This window comes from Corythoichthys intestinalis, chromosome 19 (assembly GCF_030265065.1).
Source record: "Corythoichthys intestinalis isolate RoL2023-P3 chromosome 19, ASM3026506v1, whole genome shotgun sequence".
In the NCBI taxonomy this organism is placed as follows: domain Eukaryota; kingdom Metazoa; phylum Chordata; class Actinopteri; order Syngnathiformes; family Syngnathidae; genus Corythoichthys; species Corythoichthys intestinalis.
In genome coordinates, this window is record NC_080413.1 from 28,798,393 (window position 1) to 28,811,916 (window position 13,524).

General features: G+C 38.5%; 1 protein-coding gene across 11 annotated transcripts in view; it reads left to right on the forward strand.

Annotated features, from left to right (window-relative positions):
• Window positions 1-13,524, forward strand: part of LOC130907420 (neurexin-3b) — a 584,351-nt gene that overhangs the window by 278,754 nt on the left and 292,073 nt on the right. For 8 of the 11 annotated variants that reach the window (XR_009061465.1, XM_057822469.1, XM_057822479.1 and 5 more), the window contains 4 exons: window positions 51-241; window positions 4,938-5,111; window positions 5,761-5,787; window positions 9,650-9,769. Coding sequence is in view for 10 of the 11 variants with exons in the window: in XM_057822469.1 (XP_057678452.1) it covers window positions 51-241; window positions 4,938-5,111; window positions 5,761-5,787; window positions 9,650-9,769 (512 nt within the window). In the remaining variant the exon portion in view is untranslated. The remainder of the gene's footprint in view (window positions 1-50; window positions 242-4,937; window positions 5,112-5,760; window positions 5,788-9,649; window positions 9,770-13,524) is intronic. The other 3 variants (XM_057822472.1, XM_057822478.1, XM_057822476.1) reach the window with 1 other exon arrangement.

Sequence of the window (13,524 nt, forward strand, 5' to 3'; positions counted from 1 at the left end):
TCAATTTGGTCTTGTGAGGGGTCATAAATTCCACACTTCTTCCGCCACAGGTTCATCCACTATGTGTTTGATCTTGGGAATGGCCCAAGTTTGTTGAAAGGCAACAGTGACAACCAGCTGAATGATAACCAGTGGCATAATGTGGTGATCACACGAGACGCTTCCAACACTCACACACTGAAAGTTGACTCCAAGTCAGTCACCCAGAATGTCAACGGAGCAAAAAACCTTGATTTAAAAGGTAATATCAGCCTTTACACAAGTTCTAAGGTGAAAGAATATATCATGAACTTTATGAAGTTCAAGGTCAATGCACTTTCCACATGCTATAAACCAGGGGTTCCCAACCTATTCCACTAAGGCACACTGTGGGTGCAGGATTTCATTCTTACCAAACAAGATGACAACACTTTTTCCCCAATCTGGTGTTTTACAAGTGCAATCAGTTGATTGCAGTCAGGTGTGGCTTGTTTTAGCAGAAGCCTCATTGGTTCAACTGTCTCTGCTGGATCGGCTGGAACAAAAACCAGGACCCACAGTGTGCCTTGAGGACTGGGTTGAAAACCCCTGCTATAAACTATACATGTTCGGGCAGTGGTTCTTAACTGGGGTTCGGTGAGTAAGCCTCAGGATAAGAAACGCAGAGCCCTATTTTGTACACTGACTAAATCTCGGCAAAGTGGCGCTTTAGAACAGGTTTGGGACTGGTTTGCCCTCATTTTACAGGCTTTATTCCATTTGTTTCAAATCCTAGCCCTCTAAAATGGGAGGAGAAACCGGTTTTCTCAGTGGAAGGTTGACTGGTACTTAGCAAGAATATCAGACCTACAGCGTAAACTGCGTTGATAATTCAAAAAGAAAAAAATGTGTCAAGAAAAATATGTAATGCAATAAAATGAGAATTTAGACATGAAAACAAAAAGAAAATTTTTAAATGAGTTCATTAATTTCATTTACTAACGTAAAAATCAACAGCAAAAGGCGGAATCATTTGTAGTAAATTTGAAATCGGGAAGAAATTTGAACAGGAATTCACTTTGATGTTAGCTTGCTAGGTTTTGAATTTAAAAAAAAAGGCTTTATTATGAAATTCCGAAGGGTTTGGCTAATGCACCTGTGAAACTCATGGGGTTCGGTACCTTTAGCAAGGTTGAGAACCACTAAATTGTCCGTGGAATGGGTGACATGTAATTGGCTGGTTACGATACAATTCACCAGTTAAACCTAATGAGTAAAATGAAAATGATGTTGATAAAAAAGAAAAAGAAAAAATTTGAGCAAGTCAATTAATAAGAATGGGGCCGATCTTTCTCATGGTGAACATAAATACTGTATCTTTATTCAATTCAATTCAATTCAATTCAATTCAATTCAATTCAATTCAATTCAATTCAATTCAATTCAATTCAATTTTATTTGTATAGCCCTAAATCACAACAGCAATGTCTCAAAGGGCTTTACAGAAATGAAGCAACAAAAATGAATAGATACAGTTCAAGTCCTGGGTATCCCCTATCCTTAAGACCCTCCATGCCGGCAAGGAAAAACTCCAAAAACTCCAGAGTCAATTGGGAGAAAAATGAGAAACCTCGGGGAGTACCACAGTCAGGAGAGATCCACTCCCAGGACGGATAGACAGGAACCCCAGAACTGCTAGTGGGAATTAGCAGGCGAAGTTACAGTCCGTAAAAATACAATGGAATAAAGGAGCAAGAAGAGGTCCATTTAGCCAGATGAGACGGGGGAAGAAGCGAGGACGTCTATCCAGCCAGGGGTCCGGACAGTCAGGAGGCTGCAGCTGAAAAATAGCCCCTCCTCAGAGGGGAGGGGGGAAAGGGGACACCGGGTGACTAGTGATGAAGAGACTAGACAACTAGATATTAACATTGGAAAACAGAAATAAAGTAAGACAAGTGGTAGGTAGAGTAAGAAAAGGAGATAGAACTCAGCGGCTGTACTTCCCCCAGCATTATAGCTTCTAGTGCAGCTTAGACTAAACTGTGAGTCTACTCCGACTTCAACTAGCCTAACCATAAACTTTGTCGAATAGGAACGTTTTTAATCTAATCTTAAATGTGTAGACTGTCTCGGCTTCTTTAATACTAGCTGGAAGCTGATTCCATAAAACAGGGGCTTGGTGGCTAAAGGCTCTAGCTCCGACAGTACTTTTAGAAACCCTGGGAACTACCAGTAGACCTGCATTCTGAGATCGGAGTGTTCTGTTGGGGCGGTATGGAACCAGAGCATCGGTGAGATAAGATGGCCCCAACCCATTAATGGTCTTAAATGTAAGAAGGAGTATTTTAAATTTAATTCTAAACTCGACTGGAAGCCAGTGAAGTGCCTGGAGCACAGGGGTGATGTGCTCTCTTTATTGGTTCCTGTTAAAAGTCTTGCTGCTGCGTTTTGGACTAGCTGAAGACCTTTTAGAGAACTTTTAGGACAAGCTGCAAGTAGGGAGTTACAGTAATCCAATCTCGATGTAACAAACGCGTGAATTAATTTTTCTGAATCGCTTTTAGATAAAATATTTCTAATTTTGGCGATGTTGCGCAGGTGAAAGAAAGCCGTTCTACAGGTTTGTTTAATGTGTTCTTTAAATGATAAGTCTGGGTCAAATAAAACTCCTAGGTTTTTAACTGTGGTGCTGGAGGCTACACTTACATTGTCCAGAGTGACTATCTGGGCAGCTAAAGAGTCTCTCACACTTTCTCACACTTATTATCATCTTTAGTCAAATAAAACAACATTGGTTCTGCCTAGATTGTTGACATAGCTCATGTTTATCAATGCTAATGATAAACATGCCTGTGTAGCATTATTAGGCAGGCATGTTTATTTAGTATGTAAACTGTATCTTAATTAGCTCCTTACCATCAGATGCACTCTTCATTGTATTGTTTAATGAATACATATAAAGTAATTTGTTACACTGAGTACAGGGTAACATTTGAGGAAAGGGGTAACTCTTTATTTGAACTCTGTGTCAAAAGACCGTCATGATTAAGACATTACACTAACATAAACATTAATGAATGCTTATGACAGATGCAGAGGTGGGTAGAGTAGCCAAACATTTGTCTCAAGTAAGAGTAGCGATACTTCAAAATAATATTACCATACTCAAGTAATGGTAAAATTAGTCGTCCGAAAAATGTACTCAAGTACACGTAAAAAATATTTTGTGAAAAGAATACTCAAGTAATGAGTAACACTGTGAGTAACTGTGTGTATTTTTGTTGGATTTTTTTTTTTTTTAACAATTATATTTTTTCTGAGCACAAATTTATCTGTATAAACTGTGGTTATAATTATACTGTACAGTAAACCATTAAATAATCACATTAAGCTAAAGAAATATAAAAAAAATAAATAAATCATTGAATTCCGACGAGAGAAAAAAAAATACATAAATGAAGCATTAGTCCACCAAAGAGCATGAGTGCCCTCTGGTGCAGAAAATAGTTCCTAGTCTGAATAGTGAAGAGTAATCATAATTACTATTTTGAAGTTAAAAGGACCATATCTCCGTGGTCAATCGGTGCCGAATAAAAACTGGGAGAGAGTTTAAAATCTGCGCTTTCGAGTCATGTTGAAGGCAGTGCTATATATCAAATACTTCATTTTTCACGGTGCTTTAAAGACACCACACGATTGAACAGGCTGGTGTGAAGTTGCCTGGCACAGCCAGACTATTTCTCCCTGTATTTTTCAAACACTGTGAGAAATAGTCTGGGACCCAGCCCATTAAAGGCCTCTCGAGCAAGGTACAGAATCAATCGTCCAATCAGATTTGTTTATTTGCGTGACGTGTTCTTAACGAGTAACGTCACTCTTGCGCGCGGAAAGTCGTCTCTACAACAACATAAATGGCGAACGGGAAAGCCGGGAATATGTTCCAATCCGCGGTAAAACCAGTTTAAAATGACCAAAAACACATTGAAGCAAGTCATTGACAATAGTCAACATGGCTCGCGTTTGCCATGTTGAATAAACTTCTCCATTCTGCTCTCACGCTAATTACTTGTCGCTTTGACAACGTCACGTCTGCCCGTCGCTGATTGGTCAACTCCGCTGTCTGTTTGCTGTGGCTTGCTCCGCCCTCGGAATTAGATCCGCCGGACGGTCGCCAGACTCGATCGCTGGAACAACGGTGAGTCTGGTATACCAGGCAAGGTGTGAAGATAGAACTGCAAGCTTGCGTCTGATTGGTATAATGGAGTCATGTGATTATTGTTGCGACGTCTCATTGGTGAAATCAGTAGAGCTACTCTTGGCATCGCTGGCTAAAAAAACAATGAATCTAAGATGTAGAATAAAGAGGAAAAATGAAACGACCGTTGTGTAGCCCAAAGTAGCGGGGTAAGAGTCGCGTTTTGGATTCACAAATCTACTCAAATAAAAGAAATAAGTATAGCTTAGTTAAACAAACTACTCTTAGAAGTACATTTTTCTCCAAAAGTTACTCATGTAAATGTGACGGAGTACATGTAACGCGTTACTACCCACCGCTGGACAGATGTCATTCAGTGTTCTAACCCTAACACAGTTCCTAAAATTTAATCTCAACCCCAAAACATTTGAAACAATCTCAATATGGCATCAAAAGTGACATAATTTACTAAATGACACTCAAAGACATCTGTCATAAGCCATCATTCATATTCATGACAGGTGTCATGTCATCATTATGACAGTCTTATGACTGAGTTCAAATAAAGTGTAACCAGGAAAGGGACATGTCATGGCAAAAGTAAACTAAATGCAGTGTAGCATCATTAATGTTGTGGGGGAAAAAAAAAAAAGTCATTCGGAACATACGGAACTACCGGTACTTCTCTCTGAAAACCCGCTGTGACTTAACGTAACATTTAACTGTTAAGTGAAACAATCCTTAAAGTGTTTTTTTTCTTTCATTTACTTATATCTCACTTTAGGTGATCTCTTTGTGGGAGGCCTGGGACCAAACATGTATCAGAACCTCCCCAAGCTGGTGGTTTCTCGTGAAGGCTTCCAGGGCTGTTTGGCCTCAGTTGACCTCAATGGCCGCCTGCCAGACCTCATCAACGATGCCCTTTTCCGCAGTGGGCAGATTGAGCGGGGCTGTGAAGGTACAAATTGCCTGAAGTGTCTTATAAAATGATCTTGCCTAATATGACGTGTCTACAGAAAGCCTTTAAGATATCGTTAAATGCAACTCAGCCTTCATGGCCTCAATTTTGATGTATGTTGCAGATTATTTCTACTTGTATCTATTTTCAGTTTCTCTTGTTTGCTAAAAGTAATAATTTACTGACAAATTACAACATTTTTTAGAAATTAAAGATGACATGATCAGAGGTCACTCAATCAAACGTTGAAAAAATATTAACCCTGCCCTCATTTGTTTTTGTTTTTTTTTTTTGTTTTTTTGTGGCCATTTCTGTAACATTAGATTTATTTAAAAGTGTTTATTGCTTTAGTAACATGTAAATGCAAGTACAGCAAGTATTTTGCTCATCGAGCTGAAAACCTCTAGAGGGCGACATAGTAACAATGTATAGCACAGCTATTGAAACTAGGAAGTTGAAAGTCACAGTACATTTTGTACAAAATCTGTTAGGCTACACTAAGAAATGCTCTTCCTTGGCTAACATCTTACACTTGTTTTTTCCGCTGTGTTCTTTTTCTTTCCTTTTTCTTTGTTTCTCTATGTTCTTTTTTTTTTAATTATTATTATTTCTTTTTAAAAACAACAATACTTTTCCTGCCCTAACAAAGTTGGTTTCACCAAAGCTGACCTGCAAGGTAGAGGGCTAAACTCCGCCTCATAGAGGCCTGCTTGCCTGAAAGTCTGCAGTGTGCAATGCATCATGGGTGACACCATGGCAATGGTACCCCTCAGTGCTGCAGGGGTGACTTGCTCTTTGAAAACAAATAAATAAATAATAAAAAGTGGCGGCGAGAGAGATTAATAATGATGCAGCAGCTGTGCAGGCTGATATGTCTGTGTTTCAGAGAGCTAACACTTACTGCTTTATAGTCTCAATTAATACAGTAACTTGTAAATGCTCAGGGGTACCTACAATACATTCCACTGCACTGCACTTTCAGATGGCAAACTTGCCGTTTTCTACTTTCAATGTGTTCTTCAAACATGTTTACTTGTATTTGTCTTCCATTACTTGCTTATTTTTTCACTGTTTAGTTTGATGTATTTATTACTCCCACCCCATTTTTATTCCTGTGTCTTGATTCTGACTGGCGGGTCTGTTTATATTTGAATTGTTCTTGTTGATTCAAGGTTATCTGCACTGCCATTCTGAATGTGTATTCAAAAGTAAGAGCTACAGTGTGTATGTTGTCTGAGGATACTCAAGACACATCCAGTTTGACTTTGAATACTTCTTCTGGCTACAGTGCATACTAGATATGTACTGTGTGTTTTATTTTTTGTTTGTTTGTTTCTTTCTTTCCATGCTCATGAAATGTTAAGTCTTGTGTTTAAATGTACATTGTATATTCTCAAAGTACATATCTTTGAGAAAAACGTAAATGCAAAGAAGGCCTGTTCTCAAAAGAATGTTTTGAACAATCTCTGTAGCAGAGGAAACTTAAAAACTACTGTACAGTATATTGATACTTGAGAAACTATTATAAACTATCTAATCATGATATACCATTTTATACTTTTTGTATTCTGCCCTATCACCCAAATATTTAGTAATGTACATTATGTAGTAAGGATGTACCGAAAGCAAAACTTTTGGCTGAAACCGAAAATCGCCACCAAAAAGAATTTTTTTTTTTTTCAAAATTTCATTAAAAAGATATTATTATATTATTTTACTTACATATTATTTTCCGCTTAATGGCCTTTGCGTTGCCATTGGTTCTACAACCCTGGAGGCTCGAGACATTTAGGCCAGGTTCATACGCCAAGTTTTAATGTACGAATCCGATTTTTTCATGTTTTTCCGACTCGAATGAGGCAGTAACTTGACGGTCTGAACGGGAAAAGTCGCATAAAAGTGGACCATTTCAAATCCGATCTGGGTCACTTTCGTATGTGGTTTAAATTCAGTCCGGGCCACATTTTTCCAGAATGTGGAGGTGGTCTGAACTGTGAAGTCTCCCAAATCGGAATTCATGCAGCAATTACATCAGCAAAGAGCGAGAGCGGCACGCAAAACGCCAGCGATGTAGCTGTTCATTAGCGTTAGCACCTAGCTTGAACTCGGCTTTTACTACACAGGAGGGGGGCTTGACCACAATTATAAAAGATAAAATGAAGAAAAGGATAAGCCTGATAATGCTGTTTCTTACTGTGCGCCAAATGAGCAATATTTCAGTATTGCTTACATGGCCAAGTCGGCGCAAACTAGTAATACTTGAACGGGCTCAATGCACAAAGGCGGTCTGAACCGGCACGTCAAAAAAACAGATATGACAAAAAAATCGGGATTGTGCATTAAGACCTGCATTATGCCGATTCGAAACCCAACGGGAGGGTGCGTTTGTGGCAAACTCTGAACGGTGTAGCGTCTTCATAGCAACACACATCACTGCCACTGAAACCTTGATAAATGCACTTTCTTTGAAGTTTAGGACACTCGAAAAATGTGTCTCACGCCTCCAATTGGTAAACTAAATGAGATCACAACAACAACAAAAACTATTTCGTCCTTGCCAAAACTAGTAAAGCTCTTTACAAGTATATTACAATCTCTCCTACTCTTTAAAATAAAACTCTGTGTTTTCTTGGACATCAAATGCAATAGATCGAGAGCCAGGCAAGTGGGCCGAGTTCTAGAAGCTACAAAGCCGAGCGAAGTCGCTCCCGGCGGGATTAAACGATGATTGGCAGAAGGCGTGTGGATGTCGTGGGAAAAAAATGTGACAAAAAGAAGAGTTCGTGCTATAAACATATTGTACTGTACCACAGCAAATGCACATGTATGCATTGAAATACTACTTTATTTGTATGCTGTTCGCTTGATTAAACTCCAAACTACTCACGCCCAGGCTCAAATGTACTGTACTCGATGTGATGCACGACATCAGTGGAAAGCAACTTCGGAACGCGCGTGATGCAGCAATAAGGCAAATTTATTTTATTTTTCTTCATTTAATAATTTATAATTTATTTACTTCTTTGTTACCTCAAAATACTTCCAAACAGACATGTTGGCAATGAGCCCTTTTAATTTTCGTCTTAGTCTTATGGACGACAATACTTATAAGTTAGTCATATCTTGGTCATCTCAAAATGTGTCTGTGTTCGTCTAGTTTTTGTTGACGAAAACCCAAGACTAATTTCATCTAGTTTTAGTCGCCGTTTAATAAAAATGTTTTCATGTGTAAAATGAAAAAAAAAATATATATATATATATATATATATATATATATATAACCACCAGGGTGCAACAAACTGTATGCAAAAAAATTGTCTTAGAGTTTCAAGAATATGCTCACCGTTAGCAATAGGCTGATGCATACGTGAATGCTGTGCTAACGCTACGAATTACATTTAGTGTGTGATGATGACTCAGCACATAGCGTTTAAGGACGCTTACCGTTAGCAATAGCCTGATGCTAACGCAAACAGGAATGCTATGCTAATGCTACGAGTTACATTTAGTGTCTGATGATGAATCAACACAGACCTTTAAAGGATAAAGCAACATTGCATATTCTTTCTTCTTGCCCAGAAAATAGACTAATCTGAGCGTGTGTAACTCAAAACAAGCAATGGGAAGACTGGAGAGGACATTAGCGGGTGGATTGGCGGGAGGGGGGGGGGGCACAGCACATCACATGAGTGACACAACCAGATACACTTTGCGAACATGTGACAAAAACTATGGCGCATTTTCATCTCGGTCACGTCTCGTCAGACAAAAACTGGCATTCGTATCGTTTTGTTTTAGTCTCCCAATAAATGTTTTTAGCTCGTTAGCATCTCGTCATCGTCATGAAAAAAATTGTTCGTCGACGAAATATTTTCGTTATAGTCGTCGTTGACGAAAACAACACTGTTTCGGTCTTTAAACGTAAACTGAAAATGCAAAATTTGCTATCTTCGGCCGAAAGTTTTCGGAGCTCAATTTTCGGTCACATCTCTAGTATGTAGTCATATCGCACATTTTCCCTATTTAATTCTTGTGAGAACATAATGGCTTGGAACACATTACTATCCTTCTTGTTTTCTTGCACTTTTGGCCTGCGTGTTCACTGAAGGAATGTGTTAATTGAAGTTTTACTTGGATAAAACTTTTGGAACCTCTTCCTGTTGGAATGAAGAAAATTGCATGCATGTCCATCTGCACATATAGAAGAAAATATCTGAGATGTTGACAGTATCGCCACAAGAACCAAGAACATATTTTACAATTAGCTACTAAAAATTGACGCTTCAACCAAAGGTTTATGCATCTTTTCCTTAGCTTACAATGTCATGAGTCTCAAGTACAGAATATTACGGTTACCGTTTTTGTTTTACTATCCTCAGGTCTCTTGTGGTGACACTGTTTTCTCCTCCTTTCTCTACTGTTCACAAGTGTTTCTAGAGTGCCTTTCTTCTGCATGGATGATCATTTGTAACATTTCAATAGCAGCACTAAAAGTATCCTGATAGTGCTTTGTTTTGTCAACGTCTTGCCCTTTGCAGGCCCGAGCACCACCTGCCAGGAGGACTCATGTGCCAACATGGGTGTGTGCATCCAACAGTGGGAAAACTTCACCTGTGATTGCTCAATGACATCTTATTCAGGAACTCATTGCAATGACCGTGAGTAATGCCATGTTATATTTTTTGTCACAAGTGCGATTGTGGTGGAAATATCTGCTCTGTGGATTTTACATGGTGAAAATATTGACATGCATTGGAGGAAGTGTTAAGAAGTTGGAAGTTTCAAATGTAATAGCTGTCTACATGAAGACAATTTTATTGGTATAGATTTAAGTTTACAGTAGTAGCTCTATAGCTATGTGGTATGGCTGCAAATCTTTTACAGTCTGTAACGGCAACAAGGCGTTGGGGGCGCCAGGGTGAAGTGTCTTGGCGATACTTCCATTAAAAGACAACCCACTCAAACTCCTACACCACCATTGCTAAAAGAAAAGTACTCAAAATTAAAGTGTAAATATGTTATAATAGTCTGCTTGGTTATGGGATCTATTTCCCGCACTAATAAACCAAGGGCGTAGGGACATAAGACTAACTTTTCATGATTCTCAAATTGTCCCAACCAACTTTTAAGCAACCTTATTTTGCATTACATAATGAGTGCTGTATGTTATAAGGAAAGAATTTACCCAATCATTATTAAGTGAATTATTTTCATTATGTTCAGATTTACATTTATCCCTTTTCACTTGCTGAATGTCACAGTCCATTTCTTTTCCTCAAATGCGCTTTGGATTGGCTGATGACTTGCAACACACACACCCATGCACTCACAGCCCCGACAGAAATACAACATGTCGACAACGTGCCGCCTCCTTCGCCCCCTTCAAAGGGGAGAAATATTAGAAGTTTTTTTTCGGCCAGCAGCAGCCACTGTAGCTTTCATTTTTTTTGTTGAGTTTGGCTGTGCTTGTGGATAAAAGCAGTAGTGTTTTACCTGAATGAGGGCTCCATTTTTGTTTGTGTTATTCCCTGACTTAGACGTTTTTTTACTCATATTTAATTTCTTTATTTAGACAGACAATGTTGAGTGGCAAATCTTTATTTTCTTTGTATTTCTGCAAAGTTAAGAGATTATTAACAAGTTTGTATCCATTGTGTATGGTATATAATTTAAGTTCAAATATTGCTATTTAAATTTGCAGACATTTATTCTGGAAGTTTTCAAAATGTTTTGTAGTTTTTGAAAACAAAGATTTGAATTGAATGGTGTATCACCTGAATACATATGAAAGTTGGTATTAGTCAATACAGATTTGTTTTGCATTGATCATACAGCTTATCAATTAATTAGGTTCATAATTATGAGAAATGTAGCCTTGTTCACCCAATCTGTTTGGTCTTATTAATGTCCCGTCCCCAACAAAAGGTTATGCTGTTATATCATCCCTATCAATGTTGAGACCAAACCTACGCCCTTGTAATAAACATGTCTCCTATGCACTTCTGACTTGCAATGACACTATGCTGTGACTTCTCTCATGATACGGTGAGGGTGTTTGTGCATTTTCGGGTGTCACCACTAGGGGGCAGTACATACATATGCTCGACCGCACACTATCTCTCAGCGCTGAGTGGAAATGAGATACAATCCCTGGAGCATGAAATCAGATTTCCTGCTACTTTCCTCAAGTGTTTCTCCTCTTTTTCGGGCTTCTTGCTCTACCTGTCCCAAGTGGATTCACTTTCTGGCTATACTTCACAATGACGGTCCCCAAAACCTGATCATATCAAATACAGTACAGTATTTTTAGGCAATTGCTGTTGCTGCAAAGAAATGAAGATGTTGTAAAGGCATATTTTGTCTTGCGTGTTTGCTTTCAGACTTTTTATTCAGTGAGCACATTGCTTTAAGAGGGTTTCTAATTAGCAGTGTTGGGGTGTAGCTTTACTCTGTTTCACTCCGCTCCCCCCGCCTTCCTTAATAGCTGGCAGCAAATGGCAGTAATTGTCTGCTTCCCTGACTCCATCCATTCTATGAACATTTTTTTTTTTTGCCAGTAAAGTCCACCTTAGTAGAAGACGAGAGCGCTTGAGGTGGCTGGAAAAAGTGCTGGGTAAATCTCAATAAATCTTCTTTAGTGTTATCATCCTTCTTGACTCACCGAGTTTGCGATGGTGCTCTCTGTCATTGCACACCCTTTCACTGTTTCGTTTCATTTTATTTTTTAAATATATATTTCCAAGAAACAGCTAGGTTCCGCGACTACTTCAGAATTGCATTTAAGCTTAAGGGAACAGCGAAGAAAAGAAGAGCAGCTCTCCGCTTCTTTTCCTTTCCACATCAAGAGCAATTACTCAACTTACGTAACTAAATAATCACTGTAAAGGTCACAGCATTGTTCCCCAGTCAGGGATGTGGTAAACAAAGTGGATGACAGAGCACAGACCCAGTAAACTGATGCTGACATCATTGATTCTGTTAGCACTAATGTCATCGTTATGAGCCGTTGTTGTAATACATACCCAAAATATTTGAAACACCTTTGAGTATTATTGTTAAAACCACAATTCTCATCTATCTCACTCGGTTAGTGTCAAAGGAGATTGAAAATTGAGTGTCTTTTCAGAAGTATAATTTGACCCAATTCTAACATCTAAATCTAATTGAATTGGAAAAGTCTAGCTGTTAAGTGGCCAAAGTGGAGATATTTCTTATTCATGGCAGATCAATGCTGTACGGAAAAAGACTCTTATTATTTAGCAGCTTTAATAATAGCCCAATATAGTTGATAGTGAAATGGATAAATGAAAGGTTTTGTACTCTGTATCTAGGCCACTTTGTCTTTAGGTTATTTGCAGCCATGCTGCAGTCGGGCCAGGGTTAATTATGCTCACCGTCCACTGCATTAAAACGATGATAAATACCAGATGATGTCAATTCATGTGTCACGCACTTAGAGTCACAAAAAAATTGTATATACCGTTAGCCTCATACATAGACTTCATAATGATATTGACGGGACACGGGGCCGATTAATAGGGGGCCTATCTTCGTCAAAACTGACCAAGTGGAAACACAAAGAGCTTTTTACGTTGAAAATTCTTGTGAATAAATGCTTAAATCCCTGAATTCTTTATAGATGTGGACGTAAAACAGTCTGAATTCTTTGTTAAAAGAGCAAAGAACCGGGCAATTAGCATTTATTTTACGTAAATACCGGTATGTCGAATGTGCTGCTTGTCTTTAAACCACTGTAGCGCCGCCTTATCACCACAAAGAGCTTTTTCAGATGAAAATTCTTGTGACTAAATGCTTAAATCCCTCAATTCTTTATAGATATGGACGTAAAACGGCCTCGATTCTTTGTTAAAAGAGCAAAGAACCGGCCAATTAGCATTTATTTTACGTAAATATGTCGAATGTGCTGCTAGTCTTTAAGTCACTTTAGCGCTGCCTAATCACCACAAAGAGCTTTTTTTCGTGAAAATTCTTGTGAATAAATGCTTAAATCCCTCAATTCTTTATAGATGTGGACGTAAAACAGTCTCGATTCTTTGTTAAAAGAGCAAAGAACCGATCAGTTAACATTTATTTTACATAAATATGTCAAATATGCTGCTAGTCTTTAAGCCACTGTGGTGCCGCCTTATCACCGCAAAGAACTTTTTACGTTGAAAATTCTTGTGAATAAATGCTTAAATCCCTCAATTCTTTATAGATATGGACGTAAAACAGTCTCGATTCTTGGTTAAAAGCAAAAAAAAAAAAAAAAACAAAAAAAAACATGCAGTTAGCATTTATTTTACGTAAATATTGCGAACTATGACGCCAATGCCGTAGCGGCCAGTTTCTCCCAGAGATTTTTTTCATGTTTCAAAATGCATGCATTAGAGCTGGGAATCTTTGGGCACCT